We start from the raw sequence: 22,122 nt of genomic DNA on the forward strand, positions 1-22,122 counted from the left end.
ATGTTCCGCTCTTTGAATTTGTTTCTCATACTCCATTTCTTTTATTATATATTATTTCATTACCAGCCTGCCCATTCTCTAATTGACTTATTTTCTTCTTCATAATTTTCAGTGTTATAATTTAATGCTTTTGGTGTTATAGGAGGAATATATCCTTACAAAACAACTATACCAGATAAAACATACTTCTTAGTGACATGTTAGACTTCCATGAATTAGGAGAAGTTTCTGAAATTTTTCTTTTCTCCCCTTCACCAAAAGGGAGCTAAACCCAGTCTGGGGAGAGCAAATGGGCAATGCAAGTTTGCACAGAGGGAAAATACTGACATTGACGTTGCAGTCATATTGAGACTAAGCCTGTAATCACTGGCAGAGAGAGGGTGTTGAATTCAAGGGTTTCACTGTGAGCTGGCATCATGAAGGTGACTAACGTGATTCCATATTACTACCTTCTTCTTGAGTCCTGTCAGAGGTAAACAAAAATTTGTTTCTAGCAAGATACTCCAGTTTCCACCTCCATGTTTTGGATGGCCCAAGATAAACTCATATGAGCTCCCCATTATAACAGTTCACTATACGGCAAGGCTATAAATTGCTACATGTGAAATCTGTAGAAAATGCAAATAATAGCTTTATATACCCAGAAACTTCCGATCAACAGTTTTCATTGAGAAAATAATAATTAATGAATGTTTAAATAAATGAAAGTTACACTTATAAATTGATCAAGCTACATGAAACTATAAATAGCCAGGAATATTAAAAAAAGAAACAAAAGCATTTTTGAATGAACAATATAATTACTGAAGTTTAAATCATATGGATAGGAGAAGTAACAGATCGGCAAATGAATGAGAGCAAATGAGTTAATCGAAAGTTCAATCTGGAGGTATTAGCCAGAATACTTTACAGGAGGGGAAAGGGATGGACAATATCAATGGTGGTTATTAAGATATGAAAATACAAGATGTTCTAACATGAATCTAATTAGAGTCCCAGAAGAAAATAATATCGAATGGAAGATAGGCAATCAGTATTTGTGGAGATAATGGCAGAAGAGTTTTTAATACTGATGAAAAACATAAATACAGATATAAAGTAGGATACCATATACTAAATAGATATGTAGATCTTTCTTGACTTTTGATGGGTTTTGTTGTTGTTGAGTCACTAAATTGTGTCTGACTCTTTGGAACCCCATGGACTCTAGCCCGCCAGGCTCCTCTGCCCATGGGATTTCCCATGGAAGAATACTGGAGCGGGTTGCCATTTCCTTCTCCTGGGGATCTTCCCAACCCAGGGTTTGAACCTGTGTTGCCTACATTGGCAGGTGGATTCTTTACCACTGAACCACCTGGGAAGCCTGCTATAAAGCCTGTTTTATAATGAAATGATGAATATTTTATGTAATTCATTGACTATTGTATAGAAAGTGAAAAACAGAATGGTTGGGTACAGAATGGTTGTAACTTTATTGGTTGTTTCTTCTCATGATCACATGGATGACTGGGAGCTGGGGCACCCCGCTGAGCCCAGCACCACTGTATCACATATCCTGTGTATCATCACCCCAGGAAAAGATCCAAATTAAAAATGCAAAGTACAGTTTGTACTGAATGCTTATGGATTTTGCACCATCCTAAAAGGTTGAAAGATTGTAAGTCAAGTCATCGTAAGTGGAGGACTATCTATATGCAAATAAATTCAGTCATAGACTGTTGTAGTAAAAATTATAATGCCAACGCAGAGAGATTCTTTAGAGCAGTTAAAGAGAAACAACAGCTCAACTATTCAGAAAACAGTTTTTGGTTAATAGCAGATTTTTATCAGCAATAGTGGAAGCCAGAAGAGAGAAGAATATTGTTCACAGTTTTGAAGGGGGAAAAAAAAGTCTACCTAGTGTTGTCTACTTGTCAAAACTATCTTCCAAAACTAAGAGAAAAGACATTTTCACGTAAGCAAAGACCAGGGAACTGTGAATAATTATATTTAACAACCATAGCATGCCTAATTTATGCAGTTATAAAGGGATGGACTGAGATATTGGGCAACACTATTATGTTAATTTGCAGGGAGATTGATCAGAAGTAGGGTGTTCTAAGGTGCTTGAATTGTCTGGAGTTAGTCAGAACTTTGTTATGCATATTTTAATAGTTTTAGGGATAACTAGTGAAAGAGTGGTCTTTCCTGGTGGCTCAGAGGTCAAGAATCTGCTTCCCAATGCAGGCTGTGTGGGTTTGATCCTTGGGTAGGGAAGATCCTCTGGAGAAGGAAATGGCAACCTGCCCTAGTATTCTTGCCTGGAGAATTCCATGGACAGAGGAGCCTGGTGGGCTGTAGTTCATCGTGTCATAAAATAGTTGGACAGGACTTAACAACTAAATAACAGCAACCAAGGAAAGAGTAGGAGATGAGTACATGACTTCCAAAGCTCTGGAGGAGGAAAATGGACAACAAAATAGAGAACACCCATCAAATTCGATCTTTATTTAATGGCAAAAGAGGATACATGGGGAAAAGTGGACAAATAGAATTTTTTAAAAAGATGGTAAAAAAAAAGTCCATATATCAAAAATCTTGAACCTGTGGGATTAAACTTTCCACTTAAAAATATTATCAGACATATTAAAAAAGAATATTTAACTAAAGTTCTGTATAGGTTACACACTTAAAGCGTAAGGCTGAGAGTTTGAAAGAATAAAATATACCAAGTTATAGGAGCAAATACAAACCAAATAAAACTTGAGGTAGCTTTATTAATCTCATACAGTTTAGACTCTTAAAAAGTATATGTGGGACAGGTCATTACCAATGAGAAGAGGTTCAGTTCATCAGAAAGATATATTAATTACTGATATATAAAACATGAATATAAAATATATATGTAAAGCAAAAAGTAATGAAGAACTACAGAGAAAATATGACAAACCACAATCACAGTAGCACATTTTAGGAAACCTCCCTTATTAAAGGTGAACAGAAAAAAAATTTTTCAAAATGTAAAATATTTGAGCAACAAATTAAGAAACTTTATGTATTTATTTATTTTAGCCACACTCTGAGGCTTCTGGGATCTCAGTTCCCTGACCAGGGTTGAACCTGGGCCATGGTGGTGAAAGCCCAGAATCCTAACCACTAGGCTACCAGGGAACTCCCTTTTTTTTTTTTAACTTGATTTACTTAAAATACGTGATTTCTGCACCCAGCAATTAGAGAATGCCTATGCTTTTCAAGAAGATATAAAATGCTTATAAAACTTGTCACATACTAAACCAAAAAGAAATCAGATTTCAAAAAAATAATATAGAGCATACCCTTCTATTCAGTGTAATTAAATTAGACCTTCATAGTAGGAAGATAAGGAGAGATGACATCACACAAGGCAGGTATTAACCAAAGTAAAAAAATGAGGTCATTTTATTTATTCCAGAAAACACAGATGTTAAGACAAAAAATATATAGCAGGTAAAAAAATGGATAAAGTAGAGAATATTTGCCAGTACTTATGAAGCACAGGCTGGAATCAGGGTTGCCGGGAGAAATATCAATAACCTCAGATATGCAGGTGACACCACCCTTATGATAGAAAGCGAAGAGGAACTGAAGAGCCTCTTGATGAAAATGAAAGAGGAGAGTGAAAAAGCTGGCTTGAAACTCAACAATCATGAAACTAAGATCATGGCATCTGGTCCCATCACTTCATGGCAATCAAGTGGGGAAACAATGGGGAAGATGGGGAAGAATGAATATGGGGAAACAATGGAAACCGTGAGAGACTTAATTTTCTTAGGCTCAAAATCACTGGATTGGTGGCTGCAGCCATGAAATTAAAAGACGCTTGCTCCTTGGAAGAAAAGCTATGACCAACATAGACAGCATATTAAAAAGCAGAGACATTACTTTGCCAACAAAGGTCTGTCTAGTCAAAGCTATGATTTTTCCAGTAGTCATGTATGAATGTGAGAATTGGACTATAAAGAAAGCTGAGTGCCGAAGAATTGATGCTTTTCAACTGTGGTGTAGGAGAAGACTCTTGAGAGTCCCTTGGACTGCAAGGAGATCCAACCAGTCCATCTTAAAGGAAATCAGTCCTGAATATTCATTGGAAGGACTGATGCTGAAGCTCCAATACTTTGGCCACCTGATGTGAAGAACTGACTCATTGGAAAAGACCCTGATGCTGGGAAAGATTGAAGACAGGAGGAGAAGGGGATGATAGAGGATGAGGTGATTGGATCACGTCACTGACTGAGTTTGAGCAAACTCTGGGAGTTGGTGATGGACAGGGAAGCCCAGCGTGCTGCAGTCCATGGGGTCACAACAAGTCAGACATGACTGAGTGACTGAATTGATGATTTTATAAAGTGAATTTATCAGATTCTGGAAATATCAGATGCCCATATTCCCAAAGATCACATCATTTCAACCCTCAAAAGGAAACTTCTTGTTTGGGACCATTAGTAAACAAGTGAAAAAATGTTCAGAGTAGTAATTTTTTAAAGAGCAGTACAACCAAAACAAAAATAAACTGAAACAAACAAGAAAAGACCGCATAATTCATAAGAGATTAGTTACATGAATTGCAGATTTTTCATACATGGAATATTATGCAACAGTGAATTTGAATAAATGACAACTGAGTACAACATGGGTGTCTTTATAATTTTGACTGAATAAAAACAAATCAAAGGCAGCTATTTGTAGCTTCACACCATTACAGAGTTCAAAAACCAGCAAAACAAAACTATATACATATATTCACATATGTTTGCACTGTATATGTGCATCACATTTATATAATACATTGAACTGCACCATAAATATTATTTTTCCTCCATAAATAATATTTTTCCTCTTTTTGTATATATATGTGTACATAGACTCTGTCAGTCTGAATCTCTCTATGTATGAAGAATATATATATATGAATCATATTTTACGATTCTATAATTATGTTCCAGTTTTCACTTTTTGCCAAACCTCTTTATAAATGTGTATATAATGTGTGTGTACACATGTGTGACTAACATTATACAATAAAATTTTAAAATAAAACTGAGGCATCAGTTCTCATCATATACATATACAACAAACAAGTGAATGAATAGTTAACTTCCCTTATCATTAAGGAACTACTTGAAAATCAATGATATTGTCATTATCTATCCACTTAACTAGAATGTGGAAAAATGTACATATTTTTTGGTAGTATATGTGATGACAAATATCTGTCTGTTCAGAGTTAAAATTTGTTAAACAGTGAATATTTTACATATAAAATATATATACCTCAGGTTGAAGGAAATAGCATTAGATACTGTAGCTGATTAAATTAATGTAGCTACTCTACAATTTCTCTCTTAAAAGAGCACTGAGAAGGAGCATGAACTCTGTGCCCTGCTAGTTCTGAAGAATAGATTTTATGATAAGCACATAATTATCAACACAGCTGAAAAAGCTAAGTACAGAGTGCATTAGTACAGTTTCCAAAAGGGTGAGTACCATAATAGTAACATCTACATTTGTGTCTTTTATGTGTCATGTTCTTTTGAACAGTACGTAATAAATCAGTTGCCTGCAAGACTTTGAAATATAATTCAAGTTGGAAATTCCCATTGTGGCACAAAAAGTTACCCAGGATGATATAGTTCATTAAGAAAATAACCCACAACTGTATTACCTTTATTTGGACACATAATTTATTAGAAATTTCAAATTTGATAGTCCTGCAGACTTTATACAAGAACAGTTATTGAGTCTTGGAATAAGATGTGTTAATCATGATTTCCATTTCATATTGTATAAATTATATATATTATATAATTGATTTCCCATATCTTGTTTACTGTCTATTTCATGGAAAGATTTATCTTCCTATTTCTAACATTTGATAGGGACATCTCATTTTTGAAAGTGAATCATAAATTGAGATTTTTTTCAGATATGACATTAGTTGTGTTTTCTCCTACCATGTGAAGGTGAAATCACCCCACACTCTTCTAAAAAAAGGGTCCAATTACTCCAAATGAGTAAATACTCATCAGATCATTTCATTTAAGAAATACAGGATGAGCAGGTTGAATGGAATCTTACTCAGTCAGAATTTCAGTTTTCATTAGATTATATATTATGTACTGCCCTTTGCACTTGACTAAGGCTGAATATTCAATTTTCAACATTTAAAAGTTGATTGGTTATCCACCTACACATCTGTAATTCGTTTTCTTTTTCTCCCTCAAATACTCTCTTCACATGCTTTTCATTCCGATGTTCAGCAGTGCTGGTTATCTCAAGTGCCACACCTGTAGACTTATGACACAAAATATGACTAATTTTATTCGTTGTCACATCTACTGAACTATATTTCAATTAAATCACTTCATTTACTCCGTTTTTGTGACCATTTATTTGTCAGTATTTGTTTACTTAATTACCAAAAAATACCTTGAAGTCTTAATGGATTAATATTTATACTTTATTCATTTACTTTGATGTTCATTTAGTCATTGAGGCAGAAAAACTGTGCTTAAAACTACTGAAAGTGAAATACAGGTTACTGGGTGAAGGAGAACCTTTTAAGTGATGGCAAAAATAAAGGAGAAAGGAGAAAAACAAAGTGCTGCTTAGAGCTGACTTCACAAATACTGTGAGCTGTTCATTATGAAAATGGAAACATACAGATATTATCAGAGTAGAGCAAAAGAGTAGCTTCTTAGCTGATTTTTCTAGGATTTAGAAAACCTCAGTTCTTTATGAATTATGAAAATAATTTTTAATCTCTACTAATGAATGAAACACTTCTACTAGAATAAAAGGCACTGAAATATTAATGGATCTGAAATAAATGCTTTTTATAACACATGAAAACTCTGTCAAGTAGGATAAGGAAAAATCTTTTTTTCTCAAAGAAATTTAAGTCACTTGAATCAAGTACGATTTGATTTTTTTATGCAGCTTGATCCAGTTTTCTCTGGAGGCAAAAGATGATTATCTCTTTTATCAAAGTTGATTGTCTTCATTGTCTTTACATTGGACAAATTGAGATTTTATGAAAGTATATCAGAAACATTGCATGGGACATACTTACTCTAAAATATTTGCATATTTTCTGAAATTCACATTTAACTGGGCATCCTGTGTTTTATCTGACAGCCATGGCAGGGCTGTCTACAGAATGATATCTTTTTTCTTCAGGTAGCATGAAGAGAATGTTTGCTATCCAGATGGCAGCAGAGTATAGAATTTAAATGAATGCAAATATATTTGCAGTGTCTTTTAAATTAGTTTTGCTTAATGTAGCTAGAGATAGAAGTTCTAGAAGTTTTAAAATAATAAAGACTTTATTCAGTGGGCCACTCAAAATACGCCATCTGCAAAATGTCTCTGTACTTCTTAATATTTCTCTGCTGTGTTATGACTCTATGTATTAAGTCTAGTGTTCCCTGGGCTGTGGTGGTTCATTCCTTTGGTTATTAAATAAGATATTTATTGACGCTCTGGATGTTCTGGTTGGGGTGGAAGGATGTGTGGGCTTTGATCTTGATTTTCAGGCAATTACAATGTAACTGTAAAGTAAGACCCACATGGTTATTTTTTAAATGGGAGCTTTTTAAGCGATGAAATAAATCTTTTTATGCCATCACTTAAATCAAAGGCCATTTTAATAAAAAGCAATGTGAAAAAAATCTTCAGAGGATGACAAAGTTTCATTATAGCTCAGAAGATGGTAGGTTTTCTCTTGGGTTGAGTCATTTGGGAAGTTTTATGGATGAGAAGGTAGTTAAGGTGGATCTTGAGAAATGAAGGGAAAATTCTCTGAATCTTTTAGAGGTTTTTATATTAACGCTGATAAAATGAAATGCATGTAAGGAGGTTAGAGCGGAGTCCAAACTAATGTAGTTTGTCAATGACTAAACTTTTACTCTTCAATAATGTTTTTTATACTAGGGATTAAAAAAATCTTTTTATTTTTGGGAGGACACAGCAGTATGTTGAAGGTCTTTTCAGTTATCATTGAGAGAGTGACACAAGTCAGAGAATATGCCCAAATCTTTCAGAAACTAGTTCCTGAATAAGTTAGTAATATTGCCTCTACTGTCTACCATGTACGTATGAGTAACTGTGGACATGAGCTAAAACGCTGTATCATGCCCTCCGTATTCTTTTATGAATTGGCTTGTCTGTACTTCACATTCTTATTTTATGAAGTAGGGATGGAAATAGATACTTTGTGTGATTGTTGTCAGATAATATATATAAATGGCCTAGCACTAAAGAATACTGAAAGATGAGCCCCAAACAGTGAAATAAAGAAGATGAATTACTGTTTGGGGATTATGCTTGACAATGTCGTGTTTATAGTTTGAGCTTATAAAGCTGTTAGGGTTGACTCTCAGAGGTGGGAGTATGTGCTTTAAGAGGGAAAATGATGTTGCTCATCATAAAGAATTCATTTGGGAATGTTCTTCTATCAGATACTGAGTATGTATACTGTGAGTTCATTCCAGTCTAACTAAGACTCATCTTGACTTATTTCTGACCATGGTTTCATGACTCCTGCTATGTAAGGTGTAAGGTCTGGGAACCAAAAGCGTCAGCATCATCTGGGATTTTGTAAGAAACAGAGACTATTGGGTTCCACCCCAGGCTCCCGAAATCAAAACCTGAATTATAATGAGATTCCCAGGTGATTTTTCTGAATGTTTAAGCACTAAAGAATACTGGGCTTAAGAATGATGTTAGCATAGGTGATTGAAAAGTTCATGTAGCAACTTTTGAAAATAATGTTGTTTTTTTACTATATTTCCTATCATTTATTTGATGAATATTATACAGAGAAAGAATTCTTTCAGTTCTCTGGAGTATTATGCAGCAATTTCCTTTTCTGCTTCACCTAGTGGTGTTCAATGGCCTGAAAGATGGAGTGCTTTAGCAGTTACTGCTTAACTGTCAAGCTTTGCTCTCTTTTCATTAATAGTAGTCACACTCAGAATCTTATGATTCCAAATAACAGAGAGAGTAAAGGCATTATCTGTGCTTTATTAGAATCAGAGGCTGGCTTGAGTCTGTTCATTCCATTGTTTAGAAGCAGGATATATCTACTAATGTAGTTTGTGACTAGCTCTGCATGGGTGTCCCCTGAAGACTGCTAAAAATTCAGATTCTCAGGTTATGCCCAGAGATCTTCACTTAGGCATCTGTGAGATGCTGGAGACCTGGATTCAATCCCTGGATGGGTATGATCCCCTGGAGGAGGAAAGGGCAACCCACTCCAGTATTCTTGCCTGGAAACTGCCATGGAGAGAGAATTCTGGTGGACTGTAGTCAGTGGGGTCACAAAGAGTTGGATATGACTGAGCATAGAGCACAGAGGCTCTGGAATCTGTATAGCTAAGGAACTTCTTCAGTTGCAGCACTGCATGCATCCCATTTTGCAAAACATTGCTATAGTTGGTCTTACTTCTGTCCATTAGAAGAACTTTCCCTTCCCCTCATGTTTTCATTTTTTACCCCCCATGTTTTCATTGTCAGTATTGCTAGTGATTTCATTAATTTTTATATAAAGTTAAAAATTTAGGCAACTGAAGATAGAAAAATAGAACATCTGTCTGAAAGGTGGCAGTAAAGTCACTCAGTCGTGTCCAACTCTTTGCCACCCCATGAACTGTAGCCTACCAGGCTCCTCCATCCATGGGATTTTCCAGGCAAGAGTACTGGAAGGTAGTAGCCTTGTATTCTAGAATTAATGTAGATGAAATGGACAAGACACTGTTTCTCCATTTTACTTATCTGTAAAATAGGCTTTATACATCAGTGGAATGTGAGATCACACATGGGTGAGTGCTTTGAAGTCTTCAAAAGAAAGGTGTGTGCGTTAAGCTTGTTATTGCCACCTTGCTTTAATATCCTTCCTGTTAATATGTGTTTTTCTTTTCAACGTAACACCCGGTTCTCACTGAGCACTTATCTCTGCAGTCTCTGTCTTCTTCCTGCTTTGTTATACAGTTGCATTCGGACAGTCCTCCAGTCCCTGTCTTGGTTTTACCTTGATCATTCAGAATAGGAGATCCTCTGAGGGCATATCAGAACAGCTCTTGCTGAGACCTGTAAGAAATGAGAGAGTTGTCTGTTGGGGCAGAAAATTGGAACTAGAAAACCTAGAAGTCCCAGACATCTTGTTTCGGTGTGATACTTTGCGATGAATACATTGCCTAGACGAGACACACCCAGAACTCTTTGTATATTTAGGAGGACATGTCAGTCAAATATTGGATAAAGGTTAGGTGTGTTCATCTTTATTTGGTGAAGGAATAGGTTGGTTCAAGGACGGTTCTAGATTGCAGTATAAAGTAGATATTGATGGCACATGATCTTAGTTACTGAGATATATTACTAGATATAGTATGGTTTTAAACCACCTTACTGAATACACTCACAATGCATTCCTACCTCTGAAGATTGTAATAAAGCACAGGTAATGCCATTTTTATCTTTGTTATTCAGAAGTTTAAGATTATGGATAATAGTACTCATACTATTACTGAAAAAAGAGTAAGACTTGACAATTGAGTAAACTGCTAAACTGCCTCATCTTTGAGGCACTGAATACCACTAAGTGAAGCTGAAAAGGCATAAAATACATTCTACCTGGTAATGTCTTAAAGAATCTTCTAGGAAATAAACATAGTTTTAAGAGTGATGTCTATTGTGGTTAAGGTACATGGGAGAATAGAAAAGAATGATACCAAATTACCATTTGGTACAATACCAAACCAAAGTTCCTGTGGTGGATTCATTTTGATATTTGGCAAAACTAATACAATTATGTAAAGCTTAAAAATAAAATAAAATCAAGTTTAAATATGAAAAAATAAATAAATAAATAAATAAAAAAAAAACAAAGTTCCAGCTCCTTTGAATGGAGTATGGAATGCAGATTCACGTATAAGCTGCCCTTTATTTAATTTTAGGATTTATATTGACTAACTCATATCAGAGGTATTATATTTTCATTTTACAGGTGAGGAAATTGAGGCTGGTTCAGTAAATATCCAAAGTTGCATATAGATAGAGTAAAATACAGAGCCAAGACCGAAATTTAGGCATTCTGGTTCTAGCACCTCTAAAGTGGACTAAATTGCTCCTCTAGTAAGAACTGTGAGTCTGCTGTTTTAAAATAATTTTGTTGTGTTGTACTGGAGAATCTTTTATTTCCTCTCCTGTTTGTTGACTCTTTCTCCTTGTTGCCCTAAAATGAATTGTCTTTATTTCTTGAAATAACACCACTGTAATTCTTGGGAACATTTGTCCTTTGGAATTTTTTGGTCCTTTGGTAGAAGTAGCAGTGGCCGTTTATAGTCTTAATTTATAGGCATGGATTTCATCACAGAGTTTAAGCAGAGACTCCACCATGTCAGGGAAACCATCAGCATACTTGCCAGAGTGGGTAGTGAGCTCATTAGAACTGTCTTGGGATGTAGGTCAATCAGAGCTTGTGAATGTGCTTCCTGATGGTGGGTTTTGTTTATGTTTAATTTTCCGGATTGAATAGATCATGTGGTATATCTTCAGTAGGGTATTTCCTGGGTATATTTAGACTTTTAACGATTCTGATAATTCATTTTTATCTGTCTGATCAAGCTTTGTAAAGCTAAGCTAACAATTTGGGGATACAGTTTGAGTTTAGGAGTTTATATTACATTGGATGATAAGCAGATATAGTTAGTGGTAGGAAGTTTCTCTGAATGAGGTTCCCAGATGTTCTAAGTCTGAGATTTTGGGTCTTGCCTATTTTCCTTTGTGATCTTAATTCTGTTTCAAGTTTTCTGGCTTTGATTTTGGTGGCAAGATTCATATGTATATGTTCTCCTTAACAGCTGGCTTTTTTCACTTGAGAATAATTTATCTTAATATTATATTTTTATGGTCAATTCATGATCAAATTATTTATCATTTATTGTATATCTTCTTGTTTTACTTTTGCTACTTAATGAAGAAAAATAAGAGAAAAAAGATTGAAAACAGCCTCCTGAAAAAGTAAAACTTTATCCTTATTGATTCAACCAAATGTAGGCTCTTAATGATAAGAAGATAATCATGTACTGAGTTAATTGCTCTCAACAAATTTTGGCGGATGTTTTGTTACATGTCTTAATACGTTTGAGTTTTGCTTCCTTAAAATGAGAATGTTGTTTTGGATTCTCCTCCATCAGACAGGTCTTGGAATGAAGTCATCCAATACGGAAACTATTAAAGTCCCAAAGCTATTAGAGTACACATTTAACTGAGCTACCCCTCTGCTTATAGCCTTACATTTGCTTCCCTTTCTCTGAAGACACCTACCTCCTTGCCATGGTCCACAAAACTCTAGATGATCCTCAAGCTTGTTGATTATTAGCTTTCTCTTACTTATTCCCCTCAAACATCAGTGGCCTCTTATAGTATCTCAGACTTGCTAGAACGTACTGCCCTTTCCCCTCCCTTCTTCTCCTCCAAGGATAGCTCTTTTCTATCATTTCTTTGATGTGCTTCCCTCAGAAAGGCCTTCCTGGCATCCTTAAGGAGTCCTTCCACCCCAGTATCACCCCATCCATTTCATTCTTAGCGTTTATCACTCTATGTCCTCACATATTTATTTATAGTCTAATGTGAAGCTTGTCATTCCTGACTAGACTCTAAACACCAGGTGGACAAAGACTATGTGCCTTGTATTTCCCAGTGTGTATCCTGTGCCTAGCAGAGTAATAGGTGATGGTTATCTACAGATTACATAGAGGACTACCTATTTTGCCTGAGTTGAGCAATAGCTCTCAAAACTTATTTTGTTACTCTGTTTCAAGTTGTAACTTCTAACACATTATATCAGTGGAGTAGCAAGTGTTTCACATGGTTGTCTAATTAGAGAGCCATACAGGGTTTTTACAATTAAAGAACCTATGCCTCCTATCCTGAGTTCTTTGTGCACCTTTCCAGTACACCTTTTAGGATACACTGCCTCTGTTCTTCTTTATTAAACAAACATTTGTCTTCATTTAACAGTTACTGTTCTGTCTTTAGCAGCAGGAGATGCTACAAAAGCCAACAATAAGGTCTCCTTGTTTTATGCCTTATAAAAAGAAAACACATACATAAACCCGCATTCACACACCCTCCTTAAATGAATATATCAGTACAGCACCTCTCATGCTGCTTGGCACCCAAGAGATACTCACTTGGTCGAATGTTCATAAGTCCTTAACAGTTAAAAAAACTTTGTCTTAAAAGTTTTTTGAGCTTCTGATATATCTTACTTACTAGATTATATAGGGTGCATGCTCAGTTTTGTCTGACCTTTGGTATCCTGGAGAGTAGCCCACCAGACTTCTCTGTCCATGGGATTTTCCAGGCAAGAATACTGGAATGGGTTGCCATTTTCTCCTCCAGAGGATCTTCCTGACCTAGGGATCGAACCTGCATCTCTTGCATTGGCAGTTGGATTCTTTACCACTGAGCCTCCTCGGAAGCCCTAGTTTACATAGCGTAGTCAACTACATTTGGTTGATTCAGTGGATTTGAATTTATGATAGAAAAGAACATTGTAATCAGTTTGGTATAATTTATTTTAATTTATATAAAGGCTGTATAGAATACTTCACCACTAGAAATGTATGTATATTTAGAGTGAAAAATATCTCAGTTTAAATAAGCTGAAACAGAAAAGTCCATTGATGAAATCAGGTGTAAATTAAATAATATAGAACTGATGATTATGCAGTCACGGTAAAATGAACAGAGCAGGTCCTTCAATAATAAAGCACATCAACCAGTTTTAATTGTGGCTCGGCTGGTGTGTGTACACAGAAGTGTGTCTGTGTCATATCCCTGCTATTGCTAATATAACAAACGGGAATAGTGCATGCCTTACCTCGAAATAAGAGGCTAGTTTAGTATATGCCAGTTTCTGGTGTGCTGAGAAGACTGTATTTCGTTCTGCCTATTACATTACAGGGGATAAAATTCAGGTGCTTGAAGACGAGTTTTTTAAGCTCTCTGTGTGCTAGATTCCGAGTGACGGTTTTCTTCTCCTGCAGGAGAGCACACAGCTGCTACAAATGCCGTCAATGCAGTTTTACAGCTGCCGAGACTCAGTCACTACTGGAGCACTTCAACACTGTTCACTGCCAGGAACAAGACAGCACTACAGCCAACGGCGAGGAGGACGGCCATGCCGTCTCCACCATCAAGGAGGAGCCCAAGATTGACCTCAAGGTCTACAGTCTGCTCAATCCAGACTCTAAAATGGGAGAGCCAGTTGCTGAGAGTGTGGTGAAGAGGGAGAAGCTCGAAGACAAGGATGGGCTCAAAGAAAAGGCTTGGGCTGAGAGTTCAAGCGATGACCTTCGCAGCGTGACTTGGAGAGGGGCGGACATCCTACGGGGCAGTCCCTCTTATACCCAAGCCAGCCTGGGGCTCCTAACCCCTGTGTCCGGCCCCCAGGAGCAGACGAAGACTCTGAGGGATAGCCCCAACGTCGAGGCTGCCCACCTGGCGCGCCCTATTTACGGCTTGGCTGTGGACACCAAGGGCTTCCTGCAGGGGGCGCCCGCGGGCGGAGAGAAGGCCGGCGCCCTCCCCCAGCAGTATCCCGCGTCTGGAGAGAGCAAGTCCAAGGATGAATCCCAGTCCCTGTTACGGGTAGGAAGGTTTCATTTTTTTAAATAATCCTTTTTATCTTAAAGGGAAAGCTGGGGGAGCCCACATTCTCCAGCGTTAATATCATGCCTTTAACCAAGTGCAACTAACTGGTGCGTGTCAATCTGGGAGTTTATAGGTAATCCGGCCGAAGTGGGAGGAAGCAGCTGCCAGGCGTTTGTGTGTACGCGACACACACTTGATCGTGTGGGGTAGAAGTCACTTGTTTGTCCCTGCGTTCAGCTCTGATTGAATATTTGTTAGTCATTCCTGGTGGTTATGCAACACGGCAAGGGTGCTTTTGGAAAAGGGAGGCTCGGAATCCCAGAAGGATACACATCTGTTACCTTAAAATGATAAAATGGCTTTGAAGTTTTGAAGTGGTGTGACACAGTTGATGGTTAATAAGGAATGTAGCAGAGATGTAAATCACTAAGAATGCAAAGCCCTTGGTGAGATATGAATACAGAAATGTGGTGTTTTTTAAAACTCACAGTACAGTTACATACACATGCTAGTTATGTTATTGCCAAAAGGAAGGAAAAAATGAGATAGACCCAAGTGTGAATGCTGTGAAGAGTATCCAAAGAAGAGAACCATGAATTATATATTATTGGGCTCTTGTAGGGAGAAAGACATAGTCCCACCTGGAAAAGAAACAAAAACTCTCTAAGATCCTTGAGCACTCTCTTCATGCTGTGTAAACTGTGACTTGTCAAGGAATATTTTAGATTTTGAAAATTCGTGAGCTCCCACTTGAGTGATGCTTGCTTTTTGCCTGAGGCACCACCACTTCAGCATCTCACCTTGACTCTGAGGAAGTTTTGAGCTTTCAGGCTGATTTCAAAGCTTTGTTCCTGCGTGGAAGGTAGGATCAGAAACACCAGATAACCTTTACAAAAGAGCTGGTTAGGAAATACCGTTCAGCCAGCCCAGTGCTTTGACCTGGAAGTTAGAGACCACTGAGTTCTCTTTGGATGTATTCTGAGGAGAAAAATTACTTTTTCCAAGGATGGCTTGGATGCTCTGCTCTCATTTCCTACGGAGTCTCTAAAGCCTGTCTGTGAGTTTTCTCTAGTAGCATTGAGAAATGCCCCTTAGAGGAGCACAGGTAATTGTAAAAGCTGTTACCTTTTCTGTCTGCAGTCATGCCCTGAAGCTAAGGAAGGGCTTGAATTCAGAAGAGGAGATGCCTTCTTGTGCACTGAGAGACAATCCTTCCTGCCTACCTGGAAGGAGCAAGTTGAACTAAATAACTCGGGAAAGAAGAGAAATAGTTCCTGTGCTTTTCAAGTGGGTGCTCAATTTAGGGAGCTTCTTTCTTATAATATGCATTTTATCTTTGTACACGCTCATCATTTTCTTAGGGAGTCAGAACGCTTCTGATCTCAAGTGGCTAAAAGGCAGGAAGGACATGCTCTAGGATTTTTAAATTTTAGGTTGCATCTTGACAGTGTGGTGGAATTGATGGCCTTACATATGTATGTATCACTAGAGCTTCCATGCTTCCCCCCTCCCCCGCCCCCCACTTAACAATGTTTTTTCATCCATGACATCTTCATTTGGTATCAAATTATGTGACTCTTTTACACTGTTTCTGGAATGTTACCTTTTCTGCCTCTATTTGTATATTCTTAAGAATCTGGAGTGAGCAGTAATTTATGAAGTAAATTATGAAGTAATTTATGAAGCAGTGCAGCCTAAAATCTGAGCAGGATAGTTCTATTCTTTAAGCAGCCTGAGGATGATAATACTTTAAAAAAAAAAAAATTGTTTTTCTCAGTTCCTGCACTTCCTTAATTCCCTGATTTCAACTTTCTATTGCATCATTTCAACTGTCTTTTCAGTTCCTCTGCATTAGATGCTGAAGTAGAAGATCTTCAGCGAGAGGCTACTTAACTATGTTTTATAATGACTATCAGATTCCTCACTGTAGGGTTTGTGGTACTTAAAGGCCATCATCTACTAAATTTTGAGAGCTGACTCCCAGAAATATATATCACTCAGTTCAGTTCAGTCGGTCAGTCGTGTCCGACTCTTTGCGACCTCATGAATCGCAGCACGCCAGGCCTCCCTGTCCATCACCAACTCCAAGAGACCACTCAGACTCTCGTTCATCGAGTCAGTGATGCCATCCAGCCATCTCATCCTCTGTCGTCCCCTTCTCCTCCTGCCCCCAATCCCTCCCAACATCAGGGTCTTTTCCAATGAGTCAACTCTTTGCATGAGGTGGCCAAAGTACTTGAATTTAAATAGTAGAATGGAACTTGAAAGTAACTTGCTGTTTGGCGTGTTTGTTTCAAAATAATAGTAAGAGATTTAAGAAATGGAAAATAGGTTTCAAAATGATTTTTTAAATTAAGTAGTCTATCTGATATAACATTAATAGAACAAGTATATTTATAAATACATTTATTCATGTAGTTTCTAATACTAAAATAAAAACTTGACCATCATCTTTGACTATTGTGCAGAGTGGTATCGAGAATTAAGTATGGAAAATATTAATTTAAAATAGTTTAACACTATGCTGGTAAATAATGGAAACATTTTTTAACACGTTATTAACTGGGGGATTTTTGCAGAAACTAACGCCTGTGGCATTAATACGTCTCCCGTCAATAATGTGTTAAGAGTAAGCTGACTGGAGATAGGGTTATGTTACAAAGCATGTCATTATAATGTTGCTTGCAGTGTACTGGTTTTTCTGATACTTGTTTTTAACTGGTTTTAGTTATGAAATTTTGCTGTACTTCAAGTGAGGAAGGAAATATAAGAATCACAGAGAAGAGCTCAAGTTTCAAAATATTCATTAGTTTTCTTCACTTCTTTTTTCTCTTTCCTTTTTTCATAGATCAGTGTTTGGCTTTTAATTTTATACTCAGTGGCAGCTCATATATGTATATTTTCATTCAGTGTATGTCTTTAGATTTCCCTTGTTACTAGTATGAAATTGATCTTGTTATAAAAATGTCTAAATGGTGTATGTGACCTGTGTTTATCATTGTGCTTTGAATATGGCAGGGAACACATTAACATAAGCTTCATCTTGTAAATTGTTTTACGAAAATTGGGTTTTTCTGTGGATTAACAGTATTTCTATAAATCATTTTTTCCCTTTTATGACTAGAAATACTAAACCCTGTAGATGCTTTGCTAGAAATAATCCAAGTGTACAGGTAAACTTTAACTCTTCCTCTTTTAAAACTTCTAGATCTTATAAAACATGAATAAGCTCCTAAAAATTTTTTGAGTATGCATCATTGAAGTTTAGCTCCGTGAATAGGTTAACATATTTAATACTGCCTTGCTGAAAGCAAAATTAATTGGTTTTGTATTCAAATAGATGTTCCCTTCTCATTTTAAACTAAACAGTCTAGTATAGTCATAACTCAGTGTAGTCAGGTGCTATTTTCTGACCAGTATCTTGTAGAAATTTTATTTTCACAAGGATGTTGTTTATTTGGTAGCTTTCTTATGCAGATGTAACTGTATTCATTTTATTATTTCCTGGTTGAAAAATTCTAGGTTTCATTCTTGTAATTAACGTTTTGGATTGGACTGTATAACACAGAAAGCTTTGTCTTTCAGCTGATAACCACATTAAAAGGAACCAAACACCTGTCATGAAATTTCACAAAGATTTTGCCAAAGTAAAATACGTTAAAAAAATTTTTTTTTAAATAAAACATTTGGTTGGCAGATCTTTACTTTATGTAGTAAAGTTCTCCATGTCATGACAGAAGAGAATGTCACAGTCAGATAACTGATAATCTCTAATTCTTCCATCAGTGCAAATGCCCTAGTTATCAGTCCACATTGCTCTTGCACCTAGGCAAAATATAAATCTCTTTGTGATTGATTTTAGTTTGCAGTGTGCATTTATTTAGGGAAGTTTGTCCATTTTAGCTTGTACCTTTTGCACTGCTTGGTTTTGACAGAGATGTCTGGCCAGGGCTGTGGAGTTGAGTTTCAAGTTCTGGGTGTTGAGATCCAAGTTGAACCATTGGCTCAAAGAAAGGGCCTCCCAGGATCCTGTTCATCTGTATCCCAGAGAGGATCGTGATGCCAGCCATCCTCCCAAGAGTGCTGAGCAACTTAGTTAATTAATGTTTGTCAGGCCATTTGAGATTGTCAGATGCAGGGTTCTAGATAAGTGCAAAGGAGTATGATGATTTGTTAATTTTGTAAATGTGATACCAAGACAGTACAAAGCAGGTGTTATTTCCCTCTTTCTTCAGTGGCGTTAAATTTATAGTTTAAAGATTGTTGATACCGGACAGTCCATTGAGATGCAAAAATGTTCTTTTGGGGACAGTCCATTGGCAGCCAAACAGACGTTTAAACAAGCAACATTGTTGAATGCCTCTACAACCATTGACAGAAGATCGCAGGAACTTCTTTTAAACTAAAGATGATCTTTAGTGAGAAGTCTGATATTTATTGTTTTGCTTCATGTTTAATGAAAATAGAAGCAGCTATCATTTAAGTACTGTTGTCTTAACATAGTGTTTAGGTACGTAAGTATTTTCCTGACTCCATTTGAATTTTTTACTTGCATATGTCAAATACCATAGAGAAGGTCTAAACCAGGACAAATGGGGAGTATGTACTTCCCTGATCATCAGCTATGAAATAGTAGTTTATAAGCCATGTTGGTGAAGTTTCTTTTGAGGTAACTGTTGATATTTGTTTTGCCTAAGAATAAAATATTAAAAACCATTGACTCTATCCAGAGATGAACAATCCTTGTACATTGTAAGATTATGATTTAAAACAGTATGATTTAAATTCAAGAATATAATAGGTTTAGTTTAAAATAGCAATCATTCATCCACTTAGTTTTGTTTAATAGTGAACATAATCATTTTGTTTTTATTAAAGAAAATCTAGGTAGCTTTTTTCCCCTTTATTGGCTATTTATCTTTTACATTTAATATACCATATTTGACAATAGATCACTACTACAATCAACTTGATACGTATATGTTTGACCAATGGGATTTTCTGTTATTCTACTTTCTTTCTTTTAAGTCAGCTCCCCTGGCTCAAGTATTTTTTAAAAGTGCATTTTTTTTCTTTTTTTTGTAACCTAGGCTTTTTGTGAAGTCTGGCATAGTTCTGCTGGCCCAGGTTTCTAAGGCAGGGGAAGCAGATGTATCTTTTAGTGAATTGGGCTGTAAGTTTGTAGTCGCTGTGAAATGGTATCCTTCAGCACAGTTATCTGTTAATTATTTCCTGTATAACTATCTTTTGCTTGGCTTCCTTTTTTTTTTCACAGACGGCATGAGTCAGAAGATAACAGGGCCCAAAAAGGACCCTATTGTTGAATGTTCTTAGATGTTGGAAGTGAACAGTATTCAGAAAGTGGCCCAAGTTTCAAGAGCACAGATGCAGAATGATTCAAAAGTGTGTCAGCCATGAGCTACACACAGCCTTGGAGTGAATCTTAATGTTCTTCTGGCAAAGTCCAGTCTGATGAATGGATGGATTTCATAGAAGTGTTGATTACCTAAAAGCCAGGAAAATTTTTTACCTTGGATTTCTATGTGTTTTCTTATTTGCTTCTACCAAAAAAAGAGAAAATATTGTTTTCATTGTTATATTCTTTTACTCTCCGTTTCCTTTGATTCTGTTAGTGAACTTTCATTAAGTGTTTGTAGACAAGCATGTTGATTACTGGGATGGTCTATGAATAAACTGAAGGAAGCTTGGCAAGCAGGACCTGGTGTGGTTGTGTTACTAGTTCAGGGAGCTTCAGATAGTTTCAGTGAACTTCCGGGAAGCTGTCTCCTTTATTTTGGTGAAGCAGCATTTACATTTATGTTGTGTTGTCTTAGTCCCTCAGTGGTGTCTGACCCTTTGTGACCCCACGGACTGTAGCCTGCCAGGCTCTCACTCATAGATGTTTGTGAAAGTGAAAGTAGCTCAGTCGTGTCCGACTCTTTGCGACCCCATGGACTATAGAGTCCATGGAATTCTCCAGGCCAGAATACTGGAATGGGCTGCCATTTCCTTCTCCAGGGGATCGTCCCAATCCAGGGATCAAACCCAGGTCTCCTGCATTGCAGGCGGATTCTTTACCGGCGGAGCTACAAGGGAAGCCCTTATAGATGTTTACGTTTAACTATAATTTACAAGTAGAATAGAATCTGGATGATGACCTTATTTGGAAAAAGTCCATAATATTCATCTTGTTATATATTTTTATTCTGTTATCAGTGATTAGAAATAAGGCAAAGGAATCTTACTTTCATTTTATTTTTGTAAGGACAGGACATTTGTAAGTTGGGAGGTATCATCTCCCATGTTAGGATGATCAGATAGCTCTCGCACATAATTTTACATGTTTAATTTTAAAATGTTTCTCACCCTTCCAAGATTTAATTTGGACATATTAATTATGAAAAGGGTAAGTTGTTTCATACCTGGAGATTTACCTGTCTGTAGGATCACAATTAACCAGCAAAACTAAGGATATACACCTATATTTCTAAAAGGGAAAATACAGTTTACAATGTTTAAATAAGAAAATACATGACTGATAGCAAGTGTTGTCTCATGTTCAAGTTAACTGTCATGTAAACAGGTCATGGTTAAGAGACACAATAAATAAATATTGCTTGGAAAATAATATCCTAGAAATATCTAATTAAGAATTAACTGTTAAACTGAATTGACTGATGATGAATGCAGATAATTAAGGAAAAAGCAAATGATACTCATTAAGAGCTATTTCTTATGTGTATGAAAAACGACAAATATCCAATAGCCAGACAATATGATATGCTTCCCTTATATTACGTGTGCAGTACAGTTTATTTTTTAGAGAATTTATTTCGAAGTACTATTTATGTTCTTAAGCGGAGTTGAATCATGTTTCTTAGTGAAAGCAGTTAGCTCAGATAGACTTTCCTTTTGTAGGGGGAAAAAAATCTCTTTATTTTGCTTGTTTTCATTTTGCCTCCATGGATGATGTTTTCACTACCCTTTACAGTTTCTCGACCTAGTTTTTACATTCCTGGAGGTGTCTTGGATGTGGTGAATAATAGTGTGGGCTTTGAGGGAATATAAGAGAGAAGAACTTAATTTTTCCTCTTTAAAATATGAAATTTAATTATCTTTATTCTTCATTGTTGCCAAAATATTTACATTGATTCCATTAGAAAGTATTTTACTTTTGTAGGATTTTCAGAATGTCAGATAGAATAGTCTTTCTTTACTACTTCTTAAGAAAGTATTAAAAAGACAAGGGGAAAAAAAAAACCATTTTCTTGATTAACATCGAGTGTGGTTGTTATAGCCTAAAAATACAGAAACTCGGGCCTTTCTTAACCAATTAATGACATTTATGAAGACATGTCTGTTGTCATTTACAAACAGGAGATAAGTCAGACTTATATATGAAAATCTAAAAATTTACAAATGGAACATTTGAGAGAACTATTCCCC

At 36.4% G+C, this 22,122-nt stretch overlaps 1 protein-coding gene across 9 annotated transcripts in view; it reads left to right on the top strand.

Moving 5' to 3' along the window:
- Nucleotides 1–22,122, top strand: part of TRPS1 (trichorhinophalangeal syndrome I) — a 276,181-nt gene that overhangs the window by 75,740 nt on the left and 178,319 nt on the right. For all 9 annotated transcript variants that reach the window (XM_010863431.1, XM_010863435.1, XM_010863436.1 and 6 more), the window contains one exon: nt 14,070–14,673. In XM_010863431.1, coding sequence (XP_010861733.1) covers nt 14,070–14,673 — 604 coding nt within the window. The remainder of the gene's footprint in view (nt 1–14,069; nt 14,674–22,122) is intronic.

This window comes from Bison bison, unplaced genomic scaffold (assembly GCF_000754665.1).
Source record: "Bison bison bison isolate TAMUID 2011002044 unplaced genomic scaffold, Bison_UMD1.0 scf7180017864491, whole genome shotgun sequence".
Classification (NCBI taxonomy): Eukaryota; Metazoa; Chordata; class Mammalia; order Artiodactyla; family Bovidae; genus Bison; species Bison bison.